This window comes from Brachyistius frenatus, unplaced genomic scaffold (genome assembly GCF_029030835.1).
Source record: "Brachyistius frenatus isolate BFR_SWC_R1_liver_20210118 unplaced genomic scaffold, ASM2903083v1 Contig_201, whole genome shotgun sequence".
NCBI lineage: Eukaryota > Metazoa > Chordata > Actinopteri > Embiotocidae > Brachyistius > Brachyistius frenatus.
Window position 1 is genome coordinate 406,830 of NW_027210800.1, and position 27,328 is coordinate 434,157.

Below are 27,328 nucleotides of genomic sequence, written 5' to 3' on the forward strand. Positions count from 1 at the left end.
GACTCTTTTCCTTCCTCTTGAAACTGGATTTTACATTATTTTGATGCTTAAACAAGGTTTTGATTTGTTGTGTGATGACAGCTGCGGTTTAATCTGTATGTGTTGTGGTCTGCAGTTAACGACTTGCCTGATTTTGCTCCGTGTGGTTTCATCTTCAGCATCATTAGCAGCAGTCATTAGCTGCAGCTCTGTCTGACCGTGTGCACATTTAGTCTTCAGATGGATGTTTCTATTGTTGCCACGAGGTAGTAATAACATTCAGAAAAGCATCAGAAGTATTTAGCTGCAATGTGACAAAACGGCTGCGTGGACGTTGTTAAATCTGCGACATCACGGCAGCTTTTTTTCCATCAGGCTTTTCTGCCGCTTCATTAATTAGCAGAATCATCAGATTTAATGTAGTGAGCTTTTGTGTGAATGTTTAAAATGTCATTTAGCTGCTGGAGCAGATATGAAGATAAGAGTCTGGTGCTGTGAAGGCTAAAAAAAAACAAATAAAGAAGCCTCCTCGGGCAACGTTTCGTATCCATGGCGACAACTTATTCAGCGTGGAACAATGCTGGACTGTGTTTCTGCACCGTCATGCTTCCAGCTGCAGAGAAAACAGTTTTATGGAAACTGACAGCAGTAAATTTACAAATGCAAGTTTCCTTAAGGAAATCCCTAATTGTGAGTAAGAATGTAAAAGATGACCAACTGCTTGGATTCTGCACATTCTCTCATGCTGAGAGAAGCTCACTGATGTGCAGTGTTTACAGTTACAAGTGGAAGTCCTCTGTCGGACAGATGTGAATGATAATAGTAGTGTGCTTTGGGACCTCGCTACCCGTATTAGCTAATAGAATCCATGCAACCGCAGAGGAAGCTGATTCTGGGACGAACCGCCACACATGAAAGCTTTCATCCTCTGGGCCTCGCCAACAAGAGCTCGCTTCCTCCGATGAAAGTATCGGGCCCCCGGACTGTCAGTCAGCACGGAAATCAAACGTTTACTATTCTGTCTGAAACATTAACGAGCTCGTGGAGTTGTGATGTGAATATTTTAATGAAGCGGCCGCGTGAAGTCCGCCCGGCTGCCTGTCTTTTCGTCATGCGTCGTCGTCCGTGTGTTTCCAGAGTGTTCCGCTGCAGCGTTTATCACCGCTGCTGCAAAAACACAACGAGACCAAAAAATGTGCTGTTTCTGCACAAGCTCGGGTGTAATTGGAACTGCCAGCCGAACTGTTTGGACAGGAGGGGGTGCCGGCAATCAATGTGTTACAGGCAAAGAGCGATGGGTCTTTCATCTGCAGCTCTGTGCTCCATCACTGTTCATTTACTGGGACAGTAATAATATCAGCTGGTGGAGTCCTCCTTCTCATGTTCATGCATGTTGAAGCGTTAATGGGAACTCCCTTCTCTGCAGACAGGACTTCCTCCTCTGAGCACTAAGCTCATGTCCAACTAATGCGCCGGAATAGCAGTGATTTTCACCGTTAGTCAGAGCTGGTGTTTATTTAAGAAGTTGAGAGTAATATAAAGCTGTTGGTTGTTGATTGCGTAATAATTTCCATATTGATTCAAGCCGACTTCTTTCTGTCGACATTTCCAGTCAAGTTTAATCTGGACATTTTCCTCTGAAATGAACATTTATCTCCTGCTTATCCTGTACTATGGATTTATTGTATTAAACCTCTGTGGGGTAAAGTTGACGCCTCAAAAATATTGATTTAAAAAAAAAAAAAGTTCCTAATAAACACTTGAGAAGATGGACGTCCGCAGTCAAAGCAGACCGTACAGTGATGATCTCAGGATGGTGGCGGCCGCGGAGGGTCTAGTCTGCCTTTGTCTGCTGCTCTGTGACCTGAATAGGCAGCCATGCACGGCCTGATGGGAGACAAACATCAGGGGGGCAGTCAATAACACCTTCACTTCTTCTTTGTTTGTGCGCCACCATTGTTGCACACCTCCCCGCGTGGTTAGCACACTTATTAGAGAATAAACATCCCCTCCTGTGAGGACCGGGCAGACGGGAGAGGACTCGGTAACGGCTCCCGTTAAAACTCATCTTCATCTGATGGCAAACTGACATTGAAATGAGGAAATGATTTCTGATGATCAGTGAGGTAACTGAAAGGTATGAGGCCCACTGCTACCATCTGAAATACACAATACATAACTCAGACCAGCGCTTCTGCCCAGAAGAAAATATCTGTTGAACGGATTGCCGTGAAATGTAGTACAGACATCATTGTTCCCCTCTGGATTTATTCAATTCATGATGCTGATCCTCTGACTTTTCATTTAGCGCCAGCATCAGGTTAAAATATCAATTTGTCCAGTCCTTTGGTTTATGATTAAAGACACGGGTCCAGCTGACAGCCACGACGATGGACGCCACAATTACCCCCAATGTGCTGATCTGAGTTATTTCTGGACTGAATGTCTGTTGTAGTGTATTTTTGTGATATTGAGGGATTTACTCCTCGCTAGTGCTCGGTTGGTTGTCGGGACTAAGTGCAGATCAAAGAGATGCTCCGGTGCAGGATCAGCGCCAGAGACCGGCCGTGTTGACGCTCACTCGGGTTTATTTTAGTTCACCCTCTGGGTGGGGAACTCCAAATATTATGAAAGGAGGAAGTTGAGCAAGGCCCCCGACCGGCAGTCTGGGTGTTTCTGCTCACTCTGGGCCCTCATTAGAAGCACATGTGGGCAAGACGCAGGGCCTCCGACTGCACCGGCCTGCCTATCTGGCAGCACTCCTGGAAGTATGGCAGTACTGCATGCCTGTGCCCTGTGCAAGAGGTCAGCTCTAGTGAGGGGGGTCAGGTAGATAGACTGGCAGTAATTTTTCCTAAAGCCCAAGAGGATTACTTGGAGGGAGGAAATTCAAGTCGAGCTGTTACAGCAGTAATGACTCATGACAGTCTCGCCTCCCACATAGCAGGACGGCAAAGACTTCTTATTACAATCCTAAAAAAAATAGCATAAAAATGTCTGACTAGATACCATTTGTTGCACCGCTAATTCCTGACAAAGCTCCCGTGTGGGGAGGGTCTGAGATGAGTTGCAAATTCCACATAATAAGTCACATAACACGGACATGCCAGACTTTATTGCTGTCGTCGCTGAAAGGTGCTGCTAACGTAACAATCCCAGCTTTTACACTCCAAACTGGCTTCAGTGATTGTTGTGAACAGGAGGGAAAGAAAAAAGGTCACTTCAGATCATCCGGTTGTAATTGCCATAAGCTTTCTGAATAGAGGCACAGCTCCTTCCTTAATTACAGAATTACGCTTCACTCGTTCTGTTCCATAACACTTTTGTGTTTGTTTGTTTGACTCGAAGCGGACCACAATGGTGCGTTTTTCTGTGTTCAGACACTTGAAAAGAGCTGCTTTTATCCAGGCTCCTCTTTACGTTGCCCTGGAGACGAACAAGCGTTGGACATCACGGCGACAGAAGTGCTGCCACAAACCAAAAGCATGCAGCTCCCTCCCTCCTGCGCACTGCACTGTGTTCAAGCCCGTGAAGTGACCCGCTAACTGGGCACTTCTCTAATTTTCCAACAGACACTCGGTGGGGGGGCTCGTGTTTGCCAAGCTGTCTCTCTGTGCAAATATCAATGGATTTAATTACAAATATGGAAGACTAATGTGTTTGTTTCTGTTTTCCTGTAGGGAACCAGAGAGTGTCAGTGAGCAGTCTGCTGGTTTGTCATGGTCTGCTTCTGGTGGGAACTAACCTGGGCGTGACTGTGGCCCTCTCTGTGCCCAGACTGCAGGGCATCCCCAAAGTAACAGGTAACACACACATCCCTGTATCCCATGGTAACACGTACGTGTGCACAGGGATGCAACAATGGATTTTTTTTTTTTTTTTAGGTTGTAGTTTGGCTGTTCAATTATTTAGTCTGATAACGGAAGAAGAAAACCGAATTGCAGAATTTCTCAGTTTCCAAATGTGTGACCACGAATGTGTCCAAAACAAAAGATGTTCAATTGCAGTCATTAAAAAAAACACACAAAAAAACGGCTCAACAGAAGTATAACATGAAATATTTGGCATTTTTGCTTCACAAATGACTTAAATGAAATATGTTCTATTTCAGTTGTTATACATTACAAACACTGAAGCCAGATAATCACTGACCTGACGAGGGAATCCTGTGAACCAGGTTTTGTTCCTGTAGTTTGGAGCATTGTGAAAGGGTGACATCATCTTTCTCCAGAGGAAGCCACCTACCCAGCTACTTCAACTCTAGCTTAAACTTGAATATATTGCATATCACCAGTGTACATATTAAAGTGTGCCAACTGTCCTGGATGAATGTTTGTATGTGCGCGTAGGTCGAGGTATGGTGTCGCTACACGCTCACAACGGACCCGTCAGGTTCCTCACCGTGGCGGCTGCAGTGTGCAACCGGCAGTCCGGCAGCCAGCCATCCTGCAGCCCTTCTTCATCACTCCAGCCCACAGAGTCCCAGGATACAGAGAGCTCCCAGCCTCCCTCGGAGTCGGCCCCGACTCCCCCTCACGGACGAGGCGTGTGGTTGGGTGAGGCGGGCTGCACCACCATGGCCCTCCAGGACTCCCTGTCCTCCTCGTCCTGCTGCTCCCTCGCTCCCTCCCAGGGTTCCTTGGAGCACGGCCCGGAGGACGGGGCCCTTTACGACGTGCTTCATGACCCGGCTCTTCACCAGAGGGGCCGCCGCTCAAGCAAGGTGGACGTCAGCTCTCTGCTGGTGGTGTCCGGAGGCGTCGGGCACCGCAGGGTCAACAAAAAAACCAAACAATCTCGCCACGAGGACACCACCTCCACCATCATGATCTGGCAGATCCCATTACTCAACATGTGACACCAGCAGCACATGTGAAGGTCAGCGACAAACATCTTTTGGATCATCAGCGGAAAATAAACGACATACTTACACAAACTTAACTTTTTTTATTTTGCCTTTTGTTTTTGTTTTTAGGTGAAACCGGATGTGCTGCGTACGGAGTCACAAGTCGGAAACACTTGACGGAATATTTTGGATCAATCAAAACAACTAAATGTCTTATTTAAACCAGAACTTCATCGACAAGATATACCCAGGATGTTCCTACCATTTAAAAAAAAAAAAAATTATAATAATAATAAATAAAAATTAAAAAAAGACCAGTAAAACCACTCAGCCCCTGAAGAAGGAAAAACCAACATCTCCAGACCAGTTAAAGGACGTACTGATATACTCGTTTGTGATGTCACCCTCCGCATGATATTCTTCTGTAACTTGGCTAATTCCATTACTCTCCAGTGTTTGTGCCACACAAGTTGCCGGTGAAGGACTGCAGTATTTAAATCGGTGTTGAAAGTCATGTAAGGTAACGATTAAAACTGTTACATAAAAGTTTCTCATAAGATTAGGGTGAAGGTTTTGGACAGACTTCAGATGGTCCGTGAAGGCCGGACTTCTAAAGGAGTTTTGAGGTCAGAGCGAGGGTCTGCGTTTGTACGGTGCTCTTTTATTTTATCAACAAAGAAAAGGGATAATACTGATGACTGAAGCAGTTAGAGAAGGCTTGATGAGAATCTCTGGCTGGCCAGGTTTCTATTCATAACGGCAGAAACGACTTATCACTGAGAGAGACTTTTTTTTTTTTTTTTTTTTCTGCCCTAATGCATCTTGGTTTCTCACATAAGAATATTTAAAAAAAAAAAAAACGATAAAAAGATTTATACGTTTGTCACACTTTTTATGTACTTGTGTATATTAACAAATCCATAAACATTGTTTTATTGAGCAATCCCGTGTTCTTCATTGGAAATTAATATTCAAAGCATGCAGGCAGTTCTGTGAGCTTAATGTCCACATTTTTTTTAACTTACTATCAATTAATAGTTTTAATAAATGGAAGACTCTTTTTTTTTTTTTTCAGGGAAACACACTTTAAGCTCGTGGAAACTTTGACCAAACAAAATCATCCAAAGAAGGTGATGTACTGTATTGGGAAAGCTGTCGTACAATATTCAAGACAAGGAGCAATATGTGGACATGAAAGAAGGAGTAATGAGAGTCGGTGCGCCTCTTTCTCGACTCATTCTCACCGTGTGCTCCGCTGTGATTGTGTGCAGCCATCGGTACATGCCGGGACTAGCAATGTGCCCGAGGGGCCACAGGAACCGAGGCTGATACAGCTCTTCCGGGATTTCTCCTACTGCCGAACAGAGAGGGTCAAGACATTTTCTCTCTTGTAACGCCCACCTTCACTGTTGCACAACCATGTTTCACTATATTATCAGATCTAACAAAAATACACAAGATCCTTTCAGGTTGGAGCTGTTCCCATGCTACAATCCCAAATATTATCTGATCAGATTTTATTTGGTTGGTAATATCTAATACGTTTACTGAATCCTAAGATAATATTTGACTCTTGTAAATAAATACTGGCTTCTGTTTATTCACCAGAAGAAATCCTTCGCTGTCAATGTACCAAGCGAGCGACCCTGTTATCAGTTTGATTGCTCTGCAGCTGGAAATCCTTTGTTTTCCTTCTGACCCTGAGGTTTCCATAGAGACGCTCATTTGGTGTGCATGCATCAGTCCTCAACGTGTTTTTGTTCTCAGAATATCTGGCAGCCAAATGGCCTCTAATCTCAGCGCTGATAGTTGTGTGATGCCCTTATGGTAGCTCCCCTCTATTTTTACATCTGAAGGCCAGTTGTTAAGAGAGAGGTTACGGACGCTGCTGCTGCCGTGTGAGCTTCTGCCGTTTCACATGTTGCGTGTATGTGCTTTTTGCATCTCTGGAATACACACTATTACCGCTCGTATTGCACAATCATGCTTTATCTCTCACTGAGCTCAGATTGGACCGGTGTTGGAACCAAAGGAACAATGTGGCTCATATTTCCAGAGCGTTGTTGGACTGCTTTTGGCTTAATTCTGTTGAGTAAACAATTACAGGGTTCTGCAGAGAGCAGTCAGTCCTGCAGATATTGTCATAAACTGCATCATGCACTGCAGAAACAGATGGAGTGTACCAATGGAACATTTATAGATTTTTAACTGGTGTTACTTTAATATTAAATCCCTTTGGGGGCTTCCAAAGTGTCTGGCATTTAATTCTATTTGAATATATATCAATGTAACATGCCAGAGTTATCTGACATGTTGGGTCACGTTTTGAAGGATCAGTAGTTTTTGCTGGGGTTTGGTTTACATGTGTGATAGCAGGGTTGGAGAATGAGGTTTCGGTCCCCGTGTCCCTGCACCCATCCCGGTCCCCATGGCAAAGATGATGCGTGAAGGAATGTCGCATCTCTCGGACGCGTCCAGTGCGCGCACAGCAGATGGAGCCTCGTGCTGTTAAGTGTCGGGTTAATGCCGAGCGAAGAGGGCGTGGCTTAGATCAATAATAACCGCCTCACTCTTGTCAACTGTAAAAACAAAAAAAGGACAACAAAAAGCACAGTCCCAACAGGTCCAGCAGCTGGTGTCACTGCTGCGCCGGTTTCCTGGAGGAAAGACGCCGGATGCGCGCGGGAGCTCTCCCCACTTCCACCGGAGGAAATTACACGGCAACTGCTGATCTGGAGGAGGTGCGACCTGAAAGGACTGTCGGATCGTTTCTCCGCCTCGCCTCCTCTACGGCACCCCGGTAGATTTCAGAGCCTGAGCGGATGCAAGGACAGTCGGGAGTGTCGGTAGATGAACGGTGACCGGAGAGGACGACGCGTCTGGGATTGTTGGAGAAGTAAAGTCAGGCTGGCTGCTTCTTCAGCAGGGCTGCGGACTGCCTTACGTAACTCGGCTTTGTGGAAGGACTGGCGGGGAAACCGCTGCTGAGCACAGCGAGGAGACAGGTAGGTCATATCCTACTGGTAATGGATATACTGCACACGTACATTCAGATGTGGTCATAATTAGGATCAAATACTTCTGTTCCTTCGTTATTGGAATGAATGAGCGGTTTTTCTCACCGTCGGCTCGACGCCATCCGGGAAGGCATTGGGCAGGAGTTTGGATATAATTATAGATGCCCTTCTCCGTCATATTAGAGATTAATTCTTCCATAAGAGCAACACTACTTGCGCATGCGTTCTGAATGTCTCCAGATTACCACATAGAAAGGACAGGCTGGTGATTAATGCAGTAGGTCGGGCAGTTTACAGCCGCACGAAGACGCATGTGGGGATTGTTTCTGCTGCTAATCTGCAGATGTTGCACATGAAACGGTCGAGTCGCTGTAATGTGTCTGACTAAAATAATGACACGTTCATACAGGAGTGTATTACACAGCATAATGGCAGCGCAAAGTATTTTTTCCTTCAATTTTCAAGGTTTCCAAGTTGTTTGTTATTAGAGAAAGGGCGCCCCTTAGAGAAGGAAGAAGTCTTTGCAGCCTCGAGGATTTTTCGCTCCTCTATTGACTTGTGGTTAAATTGTCTCCTTGTCTTTCCTCCATGTAGGTGAAATCCAATCACAAGTTTGTCCATGGGCTCAGAATGATCAGTGAGGACACCGTCTGCTACTGTCAGTGAGTGCAGTGAGATGGACGAGGGCCAGAGGCAAAGAGGAGGCGCTGTCACTGTGGAGGCGGACGCCCTCCTCCAAGCAGCGAATCCTGACCTTGTCACGCTGGCTGACAAAAACAGGAACTTATGTCCAGGTTTTGTTCAGGGATTCCTGCAGGACGACCAGGACTTCAGCACTCCTCCGCTGTTTGAGAAGGAATTCCTGTTGGATGGAAGACTGATGGAGAACAACCATATCGATCATCAGAAAGGTAACGGCATCCCACGAGGTGATCAGCTTCACCTTTCTAGTGACAAGGGAAGTCCAGGCGTCCCTCCTCACACCGACTCTGCAGTGTCCAATCACATCGCTGGCACGCAGCAAAATTGTGCAAGGGGCAAAATCCACAATGGCGCCAGAGCGAAGGTGTCTTACAGTGCAGATTCCTCCTTATGCTCGTCTGGCCAAGATGAACAAGAAACTGATCGGTCGGGTCTGAACTCAAACCTGCAGCGCAGGAACAGCAGCCAGGAAGCTGAAAACACACAGCCTGAAAAAGAGGCCGACTTGGTCATCGAAGTAGGCGGGCAGACGATCAACGCTCACAAGTCTGTCCTGGCGGAGAAGAGCGACTACTTCAAAGCACGCCTGTCACGCAACATCCTCAAAGTGAAGGGCATGAGTTACAAGACTTTATCTACATTGATAGACTATGTTTACACCTCTCAGATGAATGTCAGCAAGGACAATGTCGTAGACGTCATTACGGGCGCTAAAATCCTGCAGATCCCGTGTGCTGTCCAGGCAGCCATGGACTCCATGTCTGAACAGATCACCGCAGGGAACTGCTACGAGATTCTGACCATCGCCAAGAAACAGCGACTGAGCGAACTGAAGGAGACCGCGTATGGATTCATGAGCGACAACTTCCTCCAGGTCCTCAAAGACCCCGCGGTCTACGGGCGTCTGACCGGATCGGAGAGGGATCTGATCCTGAGGAAGAGAACGGAGGGACGGACGACTCTGATGGTCGCAGAGATCAACGACGTGTTTGATCGAGTCGGAAGCCGACCGCCGAGTCGCTGTGGAAGCCGACCGCAGAGCCCCTCGTCGGTGGGGTCTTTGGAGGAGAACCGTATGATTTACTCCTTTAATGAAACGGCAAATGACTGGAGGTCGTTGACTGCGATGCCGGAGGACATAAACACTAAAGGGTGTGGGATCTGCACCATGTTTAACTACCTGTTTGTGGCAGGGGGGATAAAGGGCTACGGGGACAAGGGCAAGGTGTCCGACAAGGTCTTCTGTTTCAACCCCATAACCAACCGCTGGGCCGAGGTCAAGCCTCTGAACCAGGCACGTGCCCAGCTGAAGCTCGTCTCTATGGATGGCTTCCTGTACGCCATCGGAGGGGAATGTTTGTTTACAGTGGAGAAATATGACCCTCGAATGGACCGCTGGACAACAGTGGCCCCTTTGCCCAAGGGAGCCTTCGCGGTGGCCCACGAAGCCACGACCTGCAGCGGAGAGCTGTACGTTTCAGGAGGCTCGCTTTTCTACCGTCTCCTGAAGTACGACCCCAAGAGGGACGAGTGGCAGGAGTGTCCCTACAACAACAGCCGGAAGAAGTCCACCGACATGGTGGCGTTCAAAAGCTTCATCTACCGCTTCGACGTCAACCGCGAGCAAGGCATCAACGTCTTCAAGTACAACACCATTGTGAAAATGTGGCACGACTGCGCATCGCAGCGGCTCGGCAGCTACCTGCCCTTCAGGTGTGCCGTCATCGGGAACTGCATCTACTGCGTGAACAGAAGCCAGACTATCCAGTTCGTAGTGGAGGAGGAGAACGCCTACTTTGTTGAGGAGACGCTGAGGGCACCTCTGGAGGCCAAAGGCCTTCTTTTTCCTTTTGTTCTCACTTTGCCTGAAAAGCCTGTAAAAGTTACATAGCTGTGTGTGTGTGTGTGTGTGTGTGTGTGTGTGTGTGTGTGTGTGTGTGTGTGTGTGTGTGATCTAGAACAACACTATACATGCGTCACTGCAAAACTGCAATAAGCAGAAGACCGTATATAAACTCTTTAATGTCAGCTTTCTATCTCAGTGTCTCATTGCCTGCTTGCAAAGGAATGTGTGTATTTGCATGGCAGTTTAATGCATCTACAGGGTTTAAGCCTTAAAAGGACAAAGTTTTTTTATGTTGAATGAACGCTACAATATTTGTATCTGACTGTAGATAATGACATGATGAAAGTGATTATTTTGTGTGTTCAATTTTTGTTTGGTGCACTTTTGTAGTTAGAATAGATTTAGAACATATTAACTATCAGACTGATGACTTTGGTAAGAAAACTAAGTGTTGAAAACTGTATTTAAGAAACATGGAAGCAGTTATAGTGCGCTTTGTGAACAATGCAACACAGGTTCTATGCAAATGAGTCAGAATATACAGGTGTGCTTTTTGATAGTTACTAGGAGTGGAACTCAACTGGGAAGTACAATATTTCTCACACGATGACCTGCACTGCCTTTAATCAACCCTGTAAAACAAGGTCACATCATGATATGTACGAAAACAAAGCTACTGTATGTCTTTTAAATCACATGTATCCCCGCTGGGGATCTGCAAGGCAATTAAGGAGCGTGTTGTATCTGTCATACTTCAGGGGACCTTTTTAGTCGAGCTAAAGCTTTACGCTTTTGCATTACAAATCAGAACACATTATGATTCAAAAGTACATATATTACATATATTTTTGATTAAGAACATGCTATTTTGCTCGTGGTGCACGCTCACGGGTGTAACACTTCCTACATTCAGTGCATTTGCCAAAGATAACAAAGATCAAAACTGGCATCTTTTAGTTGATAAGTACTTTCTGAAAAGCATTTCCCTGATGTCACCACATTTACAACCGAGCAGCAGCCGTCGCCGAGAGAGGAAGAGGTTCGTGTTCTGGAAAGTTTAGGACAACGATGCTTCTCTGTATGCGTTTCATGCCGTTGGTCACTTTACCTGCTACCAGGTCACTTGTTTGGGCTTTCAGGTCAAAGGTCAATACTGGCGGGCTATAGCACAGTCAGAGAATTGCCCTCATTGGTTCCACAAAGATATATTCTGGCCTTGTGACACTAATAAGCCATGTTCTTCTTGCATTAGTGTGCATTAATACAAATGTTGCTCTAAATTTCCTTCTCTTAGACATTTTACAGTGTTTGTTTGCTGCTGCAAAACCAGTGGGAGTTTTGTAAGGAAGCTGATGCCGATATATTCTTGGAATCATTTGCTTTTGTACGAGTGTCTCCAAGCAGTCGCTGTGACTCAGACAAACTGGATGTGGTTTTGATATTTCGATGGCTGGTACCTGTATGTTTGTGAATTTTTGTATGGATTTTGGTAAATTTGGATCTGCTGCTGTGATGGACGGTAAAGTAACGCAATGCAAAGCAATGGCTTCCTGTTCATGGTATTTGGAGTGGGCTAACAAATAAACTGTTGGATAATGTGTATCAGTCAAAACAAAATGCTTCAAATAAAAAAAGAAATTGTGTCTGAAAATGTGTTTTTTTTTTTACGTGTTTATTGTGGTGGGAAGTACTGCTTCCTTTTGGCTAATCTACCATGGAACAACTCTGCCATCTACTGGACACTGACCATAACAGCAGCCAAAAACAATAGCTCCAGTATATAAATTTATGCTGTCCAAAACATTTTAGAAGTTTATTTACTGCATTCTCCTGGATAATAAATGTATTGTAACTGCTGTAACAGTCATGATTAATTTAAAATCTGTCTGTGACATCAATGTGTTTACATTTAGGCCTATGTGAATATTTAATGTGAATTTCCAACACCTTAATTTTTCATCATGATTTAAGTGTTTCTTACGATCTAGTCCAGACTTCATACCATGAGTTATCATTTATTTATGAATATTGTGTCATAATAATGATGTTGATCTCTTAGTTATGACAATACAGACACCATCTCATATTCTTAGTAGCATAAGTACAATGATCTCTCAAACTGTTCTCATCATTTTAATATTATTTCATGATAACAAAATAAATATAATGCCACAATCGTCTGAAACTGTATCATGAATCATTAAATGTAGATATAGTTCTTTATATAGCTAATAGTTCCCATACCTGACAGAAAGTGGGCTTGTTTCAGTTCCTTCATCCTTTCACCTCAGGTGCTGTAAGTGTTGTGAAAAAACCTTGATGCAATTCAAATCCTTTATGATGGGATGTGTCATTTTATGCCGTATGAAAGATATCAGCTGCTGTATCCCTCCTTAAATTAAAAATAAAGATTGCAATACATTTAAGAAGTCCATTGTGTCAAGTTGTCTGTCTATCAGGTAATTACTGACAAAAGGAGTGAAAAGTTGCAGGTTGTTGTAAAACAACAAAAATGATCAAAGAACATTAAAATACAACAGCTGTATTATTATATCTACATTTACTATGTTGTATGTCTGCAGTCACAAATACAGAAATGAGCAGACACGTCAGCTGTTGAAGCTGTGCTGGTTTCCCAACACCAGCTTTTACTGTCAGAATAAGACTCATGCAACAACTGTATTCTTAAGTGCGACGTTAACTTTGGCTAAACAGCGACCACTGTGGCCACATGTGGTAAATGCACATAGTTCCCTTTCATTTCCCAAGATTCCCTTTGGTCAGTGGCGCCTAAGAAAGACACCTTCAGGAGATGAGCTGACAGAGAGCTGCAAACACACACGTCCTCATGGTGAGTCCACATCTTCTGTTACTTACGACAAAACATGCTTTTCTGTGAACTGACGGGGCCTCGTGTTGTCGTAGATATCCAAGTTTTATTGGAGCTGTAGAAACCACAGACTAAAAAAACGGGAGAATATTGAACAATGTTTGTTTTTCCTTATAATGTCAATTTATTGTTGGACTTCTTTCACGCGCACCAAATGTTGAACTGTCAGATTTCGTTGATGAACGAGTTGAAGTTTGTCCCTCCACGTCACAGGTGTGTCCCTCCACGTCACAGGTGTGTCCCTCCACCTCACACACAGGTGTGTCCCTCCACCTCACACACAGGTGTGTCCCGTCGAGACGCTGATTAAAGTGCGCGTGCTCAGGTGTGTAAGAGGCCTTTTTGAGGGTTTTGTGTGTTTTTTGAGCGGGAACGTGCGTCCACCACTTTGCAGCTCCGCGTGGAACCAGCTGCGGTGAGTTGGACGCGCGTGGCGTCGTGCAGGTGAAGTTTGCTGGGCTCATTGATTGAGGTAAGCATGTGGAAGTCAAATGTTTGGTGCTTATCTCGTCTGCTGGTTTCCTTTGTGAGGCAGGTTTGATGGAGGAAGTGATTCCTCCATCAGAGAATTAACACCTGCCACAAGCATCTGCACGGAGGGATGAGTTTAGTCAGCTGGTTTAACCTCCTCCTTCATTTAGGAGACTCCAGTTCTTTTGGCCACTTGCTTGATTTGACAGGTTCCTAACTTGGTTGTATGATGTCTAACATTGTGGAAGATTTCTTCCAGTCTCGATGTGTGTGTGAATGTTTGACTGCAGTGCAAAGAAACAGGAATTTAGTGCCTGCGACCAGTTTTTAGTGCTGTTGACTCTTTTTCAGGCAAAATCCTTTGGTGCATGTGATGTTATTCATCAGGTTTCAGAACAAAACTACTTGATTGAAATGCCAAATAAAAGAAAGTGAACTAAAATCTGCTTAAACCTTTTAAAAAAGGTCCCCTTGTGGGATTAATACAGTATCTCTCTATTATCTATCTATCTATTATTTATTATGTATCTATCTATCTGTCTATTATCTATCTATTATCTATCTATCTATCTATCTATCTATCTATCTATCTATTATTTATTATGTATCTATCTATGTATCTATCTATCTATCTATCTATCTATTATCTATCTATCTATCTATTATTTATTATGTATCTGTCTATCTATCTATCTATTATCTATCTATCTATCTATTATTTATTATGTATCTGTCTATCTATCTATCTGATTATTCATGTGGATTTCATCCCAATTTTGCTTCTGTTGTGGCCCCATTGACTCGGTGGTTGAACGCTGATTTTAATATGTTTGGTCTCCAACTTTACCAAGTAAAGAAGGTGTTGTCTTGAGCTCCTGACCTTCCATCTGACCTTCCATCCCAGCTGCAGGGGATGTTGGAGCTCGAGCAGCTTCGTTGCAGACGGATGAAGAAGGGTTCGTTGGGCCTGCAGCCTCATCGTTTGGACACGCACCATATTAAAGGTAAAGAAAGTGTAGTGGCAGACGCATTGTCACGTGCACCTTGGTCATTAAATGTATTCTGTTAGATTTGCCTATCGCTTCTCTATAGTGCTGCTTTTCCAGTTTTGATGTACTCTTAAAAGGGTTCCTCTGGATCCATCATCTGCATCATGAACTTCTTATGATGGATGAGAAAATGTTGATGAATTGGATTTGACTGTATTTCATGTTTTTTGTTTCAGGACTTGGTGGGATTTAACCTTTTTATATACGAGAGCAGTCGGTCTCTCTCCTCCGGCTCTCTGGTTTGACTCTGTTAGGTTTCATTTAGTTTCTTATCATCTGCACATTCTCATACATCCACACATTCCTGATGAACTGATTCTCGTTTTCTTAAATCCATTCATTTGGCTTTAAATGCTGCTGTGTGCCTCCACTCCGAGCCGGGTCGTGACAGTAGCCTGTGTATTTGTCCAACATCACATTGTCATCACATCCTGAAGTGTGACTGCAGGGCAGCGGTGCAGATGCAGATCTCCCCTGCTCTCATTCAGTGCTGCTTTTGTCTGTTTGTTTTTTTAAGTAAACAAATTTCAAACATTTTTGGTATCTTGCCTGCATTTACATCCACATCACCACCACCTACCGTACCGAGAAAGCTTCATGAGTATCGTGATCTGTGTCCATCTGAATTTAGTTTGTGGTACTTTATTATTAAGCTGCACGCAGACTGAATATCTGCTTCCCAATAGCACTTTTTATTCCAGGGTTCTTCTCGTAAAATGGTTTACATTGCCTGGTTGTTGTGTCCACTTCCTGTAATTTCTTCTGTCTACACTGGATGGCAGTGTGAGCATAACAGAAAGAACGGATTTACTGCAGCTGCACCTTCTTCCATCCCTGCTTGTATTGGCATGTTGCATTTATTCTGGATTGTGTCATAGCTGGTCTACATGTTGTAGCCAGACAAGGTTGTTTTTCATGATAATGTCGTTTCACAGAAACTTTTGGTCCAAAAACGAATCCATCAAAGACACTTCACCAACAATGCACAGGTTTGACATGTTCTGGTAACCGTTATATCAAAGTGGCATTGATTCAGTTTTGATCATGTTTTTGTTAGATTGGCTAAACTTTTTTGATTGTTGTTTCATTAATAGTACAAATGTTGCGTTCTCTTTTGTTATGGATGTCCTCGGTTGAGTCTAGACACCAGGAGTGAGTATTTGTCTGCTTTAGTGCTGTACTGATGATCCTTCAGAGGCAGTATGTATTAAGAGAGGCGTTTGGTGTGTGTGTGTGTGTGTGTGTGTGTGTGTGTGTGTGTGTGTGTGTGTGTGTGTGTGTGTGTGTGTGTGTGTGTGTGTGTGTGTTGGGAGAGAGGGTGGAGGGGGGGGGTTGTTTGTGATGATCATTGATCAGGTTAGGTGAAGAACTCGATGCACTAATTGCCGTTTTGTTGAACCAAATCTGTGAAACTGCAACAGGCAAAAAAGTTGGTGGGGTGTTTTGGAGCGAGAGAATCTGTAATTGATTTACTGTGATTCGGGCTAAATTGTCATCCTGTGAATAATTTTTGGTGATAACATTACCTGCTGTATTAAAGTTCACCTTTTGGAAGTCTTAATTTAGGCCAAACTCCCTTTAATTACTCATTACGACACAACCTTTATAATGTTTCACCTCACATTGTTTCTTGGTCTCACCTTAAAATACCCACAGGAGGTGTGAACTGTGAGGATCTGGTCTTCCAACTTCCTGAAGGTGATGAAGCTTGAAATTTAAGAGCGGGTCTGCGTGAACAACCGGTTTGGCCGACGCTGGGGAACCGTAACTGTACAGACGGATCCATCTGCCGTGATCTTCTCTGCAGCTTTCTTTGGAGGTAAGCGGTTTGCCCCATGCTGCAGCTGCCTTTAGTTTTCTTATGGAATACTAATTATGTTTGATAATTGGTTTTAGTCATTCAAATGGGGAGCTTGTTAAATCTTTTCCCCTGTTTTCACCTACAGCTAAATTTAGCTAACAAGGTCTGTCTGAATCTGAACTGCTTTGTTCAAAAAATGAGGCATTAGTGGTTCAGACTTCAGAGTACAGTGTCAATTGATCTTTATATCTTGAAAGAATGAAGATAAGATTTTAAATGACTTACAACTGCTTGTTTGATAAGCTGCGGGAATGTTTTTGTGCTTCACTGATGAATAGCTTTGAGCAGCCTCTTTTTCTGTCATGGCAAAGAGATGTAAAATATGTGACATTTTGTTTTTAAGTTCCAGTTGATTATCTGCGATTATGTGCTGAAACGGCAAGCTATACCCCTTTAGAGAGACGGAGTGAAAAAGTAAAAGGCTGAAAATTAGAATCACCAGAGAAAAGTACGGCCCGGGGAAAAGCATCATGTAATGTGCTTTTCCGTATCCACCCTGCACTCTCTCATTTTTGCCTTTTGAATATACACAGAATTATTTACACCTTCAAGACAACTTGACTGAACTGCACATCAGTCAATTAGTAAATCAGAAATTTTCTGTGATTCCAGTTTAGCGTGGAGTCCTTGGCTCCCTCTGGTCCCCCCCCCCTTTTTAGTCTCCCATCTTGACAGTGACAAATTACTCCTCTGCTTGGCGAGATTGAAAATTAAAAGCATTTAAAGTTGCTCATGCATTTATGCTAATGAGAAATTCAGATATGATTTGCATGCGAAAGAGGCTCGTCTGAGAACTCATCATTGCCCCCACCACCTCCAGCCCTGCATTTCTTTAGGCTCTTTTATTTTTATTTTTTTCTTTCTATGCAAAGAAGAAAATGTGGCGTATAAGCAGTCTGAAAAAAGATGCATTGCACACAGGAAATTGTATTGTTACCCAAGAGTGTCTTTGTACAGTATTTATGCTGCACCCCACTATTGGCACCCCCCCTATAGCCACTCAGGCAAATTGGGTCATTGTGTCTGGCGTTGTCACATCACACCGCAGGAAGAAACGCCACCAACATAATGGCATTGTGCAGTTACTGCTCACGCTGTCGGCGTTTGGATGTGGACGTACTCACTACTGCAGGACTGGCAAGGCAAAGTTTAGCTTATGAACATAATTCTGTGGGCCTAAGCTTCTCAAGTCCAATATTAAAATGTTTGTTCAGATGAAAAATGCTTTGTTTTGTGATAAACATGTGCAGAACACTTTGGAGCCGGAGGATTAAAACTCTGTGCTGATTTGTTTTTCCCAGTAAGCTCCATCCACGTCTTCCTCTCAGAATATCAAAAGCTCACGCTTCTTTGAATTTGTTTGTACTGCAGTTACTAAATGATTGTAACCTTGGAAACAAGAGGCATTAATGAAGGTGCAAAATGAAATGGGACTTTAATTTGTTTCAGTGTTCACAGCTAGGTGAAATGGATTAGCTTTGATTGAGGTGTGAGATGAAGAAGGAAAGCGCTGACATGACACTTGTATTTGTCACTGTGTCATTTCAAGGAGGATGCTGCAGCAATTATGAATATGGGTACACAGCAATTAAAAGCTGTAGTATTCATTAATAATTTTTATATTAATTTTTCAGTGCCCGCTGAAATGATTGCCACTGCACACAGGCTTTCCAATTATCCTGCTTAATTAGAAATGTCAATATTAAGAAATAATTAAACTTGGGAATACATTAAGGTTCTCAAAAAATACTTTAAAAAGTTACAACCATCACTCAGACGATGTCTCTAATATACTTTGCAATGATTTGTAAATTAGAGATGAGACGTTGATCAATGTGTACGGCAAACTGGATGGTAAGTAACATGATCACTTGATCACTGGTTTTTTTATTTCTTTTTTGAGTCACTGCTCTTCCAATCAACATCCCTGAAGAAAATGTCATCTTCCTTTTCAGAGCAGTTCAACTGTAGAAGTAGTAGAAGAAGTACCGATCATGGTTTGGTTCAAAATAAGTAACGTTACGTACGTCATGAAAATTTAAAAAAAAAAGGGGAGCGAGTTGAGCACTCCCTCCAGGTGATCAATGTCCTACTCCGTCACATGACCTCCTTCTTTAACCCCGGTGGTCACGGTGCTCATGCCAAAGGGCACCGTGTGCGTTTGTCTCCGACGCCAACGGCGGTATGAAGTCCCGGTAACGAGGTCGAGCCGGTTGTTCAATGCCTGCTGAGTTTTTCTGTTTGTCTCTCCATATTAAAAGAATCAAGACGGCCTTGACTCACTTGTTTTTATCCTGAGAGACAAACTGGTTTTGCGCTGCCTTTGATCACAGGAATACATTTTCATTCTAATATAGATCTCACAGGTAGCTGCGTATTGATACGAGTAGATTTAAGGCAGGTTGATAATCAAGTAGAGCCATCACCTGTTGACTGCAGCGGAAGCTCCCTGAAAGACAGACTTGAAAGCATTTGTACCTCAAAGCGATGGCAGCCTCTAATGATAGGATCGCTTTTGGCTCAGCACGTTGGCCACGTTTCCCTCAAAGCCGTGTGTGACAGCTCTTTAATTGGACTGCTCTGTTCCCCACAGTGCTGTAACATGTTACCAGGCAGTATTGCGGAGCTGTTATGGTGTAATTATCCCACAAGATACTGTAATAAAATCGAGCAAGACAAAGTTGATCTACACCTCTGAATGTGAATACAGGCAATTTCGTGTTCATCTGGACCTCGATATCGCTCTCTGAGACTTACCGAATCATTTCTCCCCCTAATCAAGTGCTAACTGAGCACTCATGCATGTAAGAGAAGGAGCAACTCCGACTCCTCGGTGTCACAGTTAAAGCAATGCTTTTTGCCTCCATCAGAGGATAATTACTAAAACCATGTCCAATTACCTTTGTGTGCTGTTTGAAGTTCTTCAAGTCAATGGTGGAGAGGATCCTGCTGCGGTTCTGAGAAAATAATCATCATCATCATCATCATCATCCAACCAGTGGAAGTAATATCTGTACATCATAAATGGAGATCCATGAAGTTGTACACTCGACCTTGATACTGCTGACATCTCTCTGTTCCTGTTGCCCCCCCTCCCCCCGCCCCCACCTCCCAGCCGAAAGGAAAGCGTAAAAACGACCCTTGTGCAGCAAAGCCTACATAAGAGAAAACAGTGTGTGTGTCTCCCGTAGCCTGCGGCTGCAGATTAGCCATGAGAGCCAGAGGATCGCCCCCGCTCTCTGACAAATGAGAAAAGCCACAGTGGCCCCGGCCAAAGTGACAGACCAAATGGAAGCAATTCCTCCCGAGGCGGGGGAGAGCAGCTGTGACCGGGGCCTGCCATGCCACTCTAGACGGGACCCTGTGTGTGTTTGTGTGTTTCCCTGCATCAGCTATAGAGACTTAACCTATGAGACAATTGGCATTTTTCTCCCAGCAGTCTCCATGAAGCGGTGTGTGTCACTGACCTGTGGGAAACCCCATCAGTCGCAGATGACCGTGCACCTTTACCTGAGGGGGCTTTTGCTGTGTTTGTTTTGTCCTGCCTCACTCTGCCCAGTGACTAAGATGTATTTGTGAGCATTGCTAGTCGTGGCTGCTTTTAAGGATGGCTGACTTTTTACATATTAATTTGTGCCAACTTAATGTGCCCCAGTCAGAGACTGTGCACATGGATGTGGGGTCGTTCCCTTTTAAAGACCAGCGCCAGGTTACGTGAACCCAAGCCTCACCTCACCTCAGAGCCCCGTGGATGTGCGAGTAATTAACAGAGCCCTGATGGATTAGATACGAGCCTGCTGAGATGACGCCGTTGGCATGGTGACCTCCGAGCAACAAGACACTTTCAGGGTCAGGGGTGGCGTGAGTGGCGTACAGAGTGAGATGAACAACAGGAATGGAGTTTATCAGTCCCAAACCATGTAAATAAATACAGCAGATGTGAAATGGGGGAATGAGAAGGTCTAAATGGGGATTAGAAGATGGAGAGTTCAGGGTTAGAGGCTATTCCCACCGCCGTGTTGTATTCTGCCTCCAGTTCAGTCCGGCTGTCGGTCAAGAGAGAAATCTAAACCTGCGTCGGCGTGCTGCGTTTCCTCCTCGTCTTCAAATCTCTCCGCTCGCTTTCTCTCCCATTACCCAGGGCCAAGCGGATCAGGCTTCACTTCAGCACGGCCATCATAATTACTCCGTGCCCAGAGAATCAATTACAGCTAAGCACCATTGTTTCCAGAATAGAACTAAACATTAAAGTTTAAAAATTCCAAATTATTAAAAAGTCCTGCTCTCAGGGACACATACAGAATATTTACTGTTAACAAATAACTTAATAACTTCACTCTGAATTATTAATTCATGGCTCACACTGGGCTCAGCGAAAAGACTTGTCTCATGGTTAATTTCTCCGCCTTTATACATTGTTAAATATGCATCACTTCATGACCGTCTGTATGAGCACTTGGCAAATCCGTCAGAGCTTTTGTGACTTTCTTAGAATATCTGAGCAGCAGTTTTGTCTCTTAGCACACTGGTTTGAATATTCTAGTTTGAACTAATGTATTGTTTATAGCTCGGGAAAGAGATGCACTTTCTTCTGTGCATTATGCTGATGTCGGCGAGCTGGCACAGCGTGATACAGTAGATCCCTTTGAGGAATGGCTGTCATTTAAGCCGAGTCCTCAAGTCAGTCTCATTTGACTCGTTTGAGCTAATGAGCTGGTTCTGATTGGAGCACCTATCAATCCAGCAATCACGGATCCTGTTTTGATGTGTGTTTTTTCCTGTATCCGTCCCCTGCTAGGCACTAACTGTTGAATGTGAAATTACCACGAGACTAATCAGTCATGCCACTTGAATTTGAAGTAGAAAATTGTTGTCATAAAACAGTGTTGTAAAACCTTGCAAGAGCATCTTTGGGCGTTTTATCTCTGCTCGACTAGTTCTTTATTTATTTCAGTTTGCTTCCTTGCTCATCAGATCTGTGCAGCTGGTTCAGGCACTTCTGGATTTCTGCGTTTTTCCATCAAAGACTGTCTAAATGGACGCAGTCTCAAAGTACGACAAGTGAAGCCTTCCTGGTTTTAAAGTGCAAAACCACGACGGGCCACGAGGGGCGAGCGCCAAGAAAACTGTCTGTCTCCAATTGAGTCCCATTCAGAAAAGGTTACCTTCTCTCACGGAATACAAAGTCAATTAACTAATTACTCATTAAGATGTCATCCACTGAATTCACTCCTTCTGATCTGTGTTCTGGTGATCGTCCTGAAAATAATTCCAATCAGATATTAAGAGACACATGTTGGGGTTGGTTCCTGGTTTGATTGACATGTCGTCTGGTTTCCGTCGTGTCCTCTTGTCCTCGCTTCCTCCAGCTTGTCCAAATACGGTCAGTCCTGCCTCCAAATAACTAAGATGGCCACATCCCAAAATCCCAAACTTAAGGCTTTCGATTCAGCTGTTTACAAACCGGAGGGTGACGTCATGGAGGGTTGCCACTTGTGATGCTGATTTATGGTGGCCGTAGGCTACAGCCATTGCTGTTTGGCATGTCTCATTCCTCAGGCACAATATTGGAACTTTAGATTTATTTACTTATTATCATTTAATACTGAATTATTGGTCGGGTCCTGCGATACAGTGTACTCGTAGTACTTGTAGTCCATTGCAGAAAACATGTTCCAGTGTAGGTTACACATGGAGAAGTCCATGATATGCAAATACCACTCTACACACTGTATTCAGTACCGGAGCTATGAATGGAATTACATGGACCACAGGACGATTGAGAATTAGGGAAGTCTTGCTCTTTTAGCACCTTCCAGTGAATCAGAACCAATGTGGCAGTACCTGAAATGGTTGGCAGCTTCAGAAAAAAAAGTCCCCGGGGTTCGTAAATTGGCTCAGAAGAGGGGGGGGGGGACAATTGCCCTTTACCTCTGAGGTTGCATGTCATCTCTCTGAAACTCACTCCTGGGCCGATTAAGGTCAAGTAGACCATTCCCCCCCACCGCCTCCTTCTTTTCTCCCCTTCTCCTCTGACGGGAGCAGAGAGAGGGTGAATAAAATGATGACAAGGAGGGATTGAGAGAGAGAGAGAGGGAGAGGGAGAGGGTAGAAAGTGTGATTTTGAAGGTCTTTGAAAGAGGTTTTACACCCATCCCAGGTGGTTTTCCTCTCTCGCTCCAAGAACCGTGTTGATAATGGCTGCTTGTCAAGGAGGATGAGCCCACCTGCTCTTTGTAACTCAGTCCTGCTGGTTCAGCTCATAGCCTCGACATAAATATGAAAGGAAGCGAGTAGTGGCCCTGTGTCGTGGTTGTCAGTGACCCCTTAATGGAGCTAGAACGGTTACAGTATTCTACTAAAGCACACTGGAGGAATATATTTGCTCTGAGAGGACCTGAACTGCTTCCTCGCCCCCTAAATCGCCTGTTAACCAAACTGTCTCCTAAACCACGCCGACCCCATATTTAGGAGATAACATTGTCTTCAATGCTAACACCGTATTATGTCACTAGGTATTTGCTCGTCACGGATGATAAATCAATGAAACCGAAGTGGCAAGGCTGCCAATTGTAATTACAGAATCAATTGACACACAATTAAGTCTTTTGTTTCAGTGGATTGTCCTGTCAATCAGGAAAGAGCTCCTGCACGTACGGCGACGTGTGAGCGAATGGCACAACATTTTGCTTTTCCATGTCAAGGGCACAGTTATAAAGTCTGCCAGCAATTAAGAACTATAATGTGCTGAGTCGAGCGCGGCAACAAAATAGGCAGCAATTTCTTCTGCTCCTGTTGAAAATTATGCTTATCAGATATCTCGCCTCGGCAAAGGTGAAGGGTCGGCCCGAGCAGGCAGGCAGCATTTCTCCACATAATTGAGAGAAGTTTGGATTTAATTGTATAATTAATCTTGTCGAATTAAGTTACACAGAAGTCCGACCCCTAAATTAGGCAGTCTGGAATATTTTAAATTGCCTTAATGTGAAATCTGGCTCCAGAATGCACTTTGTTCTCTCCTGATGGTATGAGGCAAGTTTTTATCCACAATGAACGTGGCATGCTGTAATAACCTGTTAGCAGCTCTTATCACACCGTTCCTTTTTATATGATTAATTTCCTCAGAAAGTAATTGCAATTTCAAAAAGAGGCTAATTTTATTGTAAAGCTTATTGTGGGCCAGTGAAGGGAAAATATAAAGACAGAATTCACGGTACTGTTCATCAAGCTGAATGTGTGCTTAAGAGAAGCTACATTTCGAGTTTAATTGTATAAACTCATATTTCAGTCTTCATGTATTGTGAATTGATCACTGGTCTGCATGTAAGAGAAGGAGCAACTCCGTGTAAACAAAAGGATCGGTGCAAATAATAGACAAGTAAGTGATTGATCCACAAAAACTGAATTTATAAAACATTTAGAAAATCCTTTGACTCGTTTATTTATAGATGATAGAAATCATCATCATTTCTATACTTTGTAATGTTTACCTTTTGATTTTCTTCTTGTTGGTTTGAACATATTTACTGTAATGTTGCAGACTGAATTATTGAAATAACATCAAGTTTCTCTCTTTTGTATCAATATGAATTTAATGACTTCTGGCATTTTAAAATTAAAAGATGGGTCATTAAATCTGGTAAATTGACAGGTTAATTGGTATCTAAGGTGTAAATGATCAGAGTGGTTGTCTGTGGGATTCAAAGTCAATTTCCTTTTTTAAAAAATGTTTTTTTTGTTTGCCTTCATGAGGCAAAGATTCATTCTGGATGTTTGAATGCAGCTCGACACTGAATGACACCGCTGCCATCGGTCCGTAATAATACCTGCCAACTCCTGTTGATGGGCAGGAACTCTACAGTATCCATGTTATGACATGAGGGTATAACCTGGTTGTAAATCCCAAAACTCAAACTCCATTTCTAAACAAATGAATGCACCTCATCGTATCTCGGCTAGATAATCTTGTTTGAAGTTGCGGCTCACAACAGAGTCTCTCCACAGACTTTCCACAGATTAGAAACACTTGAGAGGAGATTGGTTTGGGAAAAAAGCCAGTTGAAGGCGCATGGGAAGATAAAGATAAAAACTCGGGTAGTCAAGTATCAATGAACTGACAATAATCTGACATGTTTATTCCACAAATGTGAACATCACAAGTTTGATCATCATGAGGAAGGAGATTTGTTTCTTTTGAGAGTCGCACACTCGAAATATGAATTTATATACGAGAGCTAATCCGTGGCTAAATAAATCTGCCAGTGCTCTATTTGTCTCGCTGCAGATTTTGTGTGCATGTTTTCTTTGTATTATTTTGCATCTGTGTCGTAGACTCGACTCTAATGACAGCGTTTCTATTTACTGCAGCATGGAAATGAGAACGCACGTCCGATCGTCTGCTGCCTAGAAAGCGGGAGGCCCCTCGGGTATTTGCCAGCATAATTCTCATCTTAACACAGCGACCTCACTCTGCTGCTGTTGTCAGATTTAGTAACAGCAGATGCATGAGCAGAGCTGGTAGGAAAAAAAAGTCTCCTTCGGCTTGTTCGGATGCCAACTGTGCATACGAGTTTTCAAAGGGCCTTGTTTTTATGTCCGTGACGTACGACTGTTTCTGTGTAGACGGCATCTCGGCGAGAGCAGCGCTACGCCGGCACAACGCCGCTGTCACCCAGAATACAGATGGAGGATCTGCTCTTGTGCACTATGCCTGAAGTGCGTGCTTACATAGATGACTCTATTCAGCAGCGGTGTGTTTTGTGTGTAGTGTACTTTCTGCAGTGGAGGATTCTGGAGTGGGATTATTTTTAGTGTCTGAGTTTCTCTCAGTCCCGATCTTTCTCCGTTGCCAAGCATCTCTGCGATAAACCCGTTTCTGGTTTCAGGCAGAATTTAAGACTTTAAAGATTTTTAGTTTTTGTGTTTGTCCAGAGGGGCGAACCTTTCTGTCCCTACAGGGAACACGAGGCCAGCAGTAATGCTGTATGGGAGAATAGTCTCAGCCTTTCACACTCAACATGTTTAACCTTTAATCTCACTTCTCCAGAGATATTTTGCAGCAGTCCTTTGTAGTATACGGTGATGAAATCAAACGGAGCTGCTTTTTTTTTTTTTTTTGGACTCTTTGCTTTATGTGGCTTCTTCCTCTTTTCCCAAACCGTGTTTGATTGTTCAAGGAAATCATGTGAAATGCAAATGTGGCCAAACAGAATGTAATTGCTGCTGTGCGATGATTACGAGGGAGAAGTAATGATGTCCCAACACCGGGGTCAGGTAGGGTTTAATTAGAGGAGGCACAATCAGTGTCACTCCAGTGTTGTGCTCTCCTGTTGGCGCTGCCTGCCTGGTCCTTTGCCAGCATGCTCTCCAAGAGAATTTAAAGAAAATGGGCTGCTGATGTGAAAAGAGGGAAGAGGCTGAAATGAATGCGACTAAATTCTTTTGTTCAAAGCCAGGATGTTTTGGAAATGGAGCCCTATAAGAAGCATCGGCCCTGCAGATAAAGGTGGAAGTTAATGAATAGAGCAGGATGGAAGAGGTTTGCCGTCCGTGCGCCTCAAAGCGTCGGCTCCATTGTGATGCGTTTAACGAAACCCGTGCACAGTGGAGCTAACCTTGATGGCAAAATGAAACGTCTCCCATGCCTTTCACTGTGATCATAAATTATTGTTCAGCAGGAATATGTTGTGCAACAGAGCAAATTACTGTAACAAGGAGCCCAGATTGGGCAGATGAGTGAGACCAGCCAAGGAGAATAACTGTGGCCAACATTCCTGATTATCCAATCAGCGCTCCAAAAACATCAATTCCATCTCGTCAATAGATAATTAAGAGGGGTAATTGGCTGGCTGCTCTCTGGGCAGACATGTGCCCCTGGTAAAGTTCCATCCCTTACCTCAGCATTACACACACACACACACACACACACACACACACACACACACACACACACACACACACACACACACACACACACCAGAGACATCTGTCCGCTGAAGGTCACCGTTATATCTGATGTAAAATGATATTTTAAGATTGCTGGTGGTGCTTATAGTCTAGTAGAGTGGAAATAGACTGAAGGTTTTATGTATTAAACCTTTTTAAGGATTTGAAGTGTCAGCTGTTAAAAAGTGTGTTAAGATGCAGCAATATTTTCTTTTGAGATCTTTTACACTATTAGTGGAGGGACCATCAGCTGCTCCATGGTCAGATCCTTTCCATGTGGCCTCTGTTGTTGTTAAACCACTTTTAAGGATTATCTAACTTGGCAACCAGAGGCCTGTTTCTACCAGCTCACCCCTTCCTGGACCAGAGGTTTTCTATTCCCAACCATCTTGCTCCGAGCTGTTCATCCCTTTTAGATCCATGAGTGTCTCTGAAGTAAAGGCCAGCAGATTTAACCGGACAGGACTAGAGATTTAAAACATTGACCTGCCCGGTCTCAACAGCTGTGTGCTAATCCATTCCATTGCTCCGACTGTCCCCCCCCCCCCCTTTTTTTTTTTTTTTTTTTAGCTGCTCTGGTGAATAGCAAGGTCCTTAATGTGTGAGATCAAGAGGAAAATAAGGCTCTCCAAATGGAATCAAATCACATGGAGGGGCTGCCCGGCTCGCTGCAAAAGGCCTCAGCAGCATTAGGGCCCGAATAAGACAGAGCAATTGGACTG

General features: G+C 43.8%; 2 protein-coding genes across 5 annotated transcripts in view; both read left to right on the forward strand.

Annotated features, from left to right (window-relative positions):
* arhgef10 (Rho guanine nucleotide exchange factor (GEF) 10) overlaps positions 1 to 5,873 on the forward strand; it is a 43,243-nt gene extending 37,370 nt beyond the window's left edge. For all 4 annotated transcript variants that reach the window (XM_069718874.1, XM_069718875.1, XM_069718876.1 and 1 more), the window contains 3 exons: positions 3,660 to 3,782; positions 4,329 to 4,857; positions 4,955 to 5,873. In XM_069718874.1, coding sequence (XP_069574975.1) covers positions 3,660 to 3,782; positions 4,329 to 4,837 — 632 coding nt within the window. In that variant the 3' untranslated portion in view covers positions 4,838 to 4,857; positions 4,955 to 5,873. The remainder of the gene's footprint in view (positions 1 to 3,659; positions 3,783 to 4,328; positions 4,858 to 4,954) is intronic.
* Positions 5,874 to 7,277: 1,404 nt separating this feature from the next.
* Positions 7,278 to 12,028, forward strand: LOC138632949 (kelch repeat and BTB domain-containing protein 11). Its single transcript, XM_069718878.1, has 2 exons — positions 7,278 to 7,830; positions 8,437 to 12,028. The coding sequence occupies exon 2, from the start codon at positions 8,519 to 8,521 to the stop codon at positions 10,433 to 10,435; it is 1,917 nt and encodes a 638-aa protein (XP_069574979.1). The 5' UTR covers positions 7,278 to 7,830; positions 8,437 to 8,518; the 3' UTR covers positions 10,436 to 12,028.
* Positions 12,029 to 27,328: the final 15,300 nt, after the last annotated feature.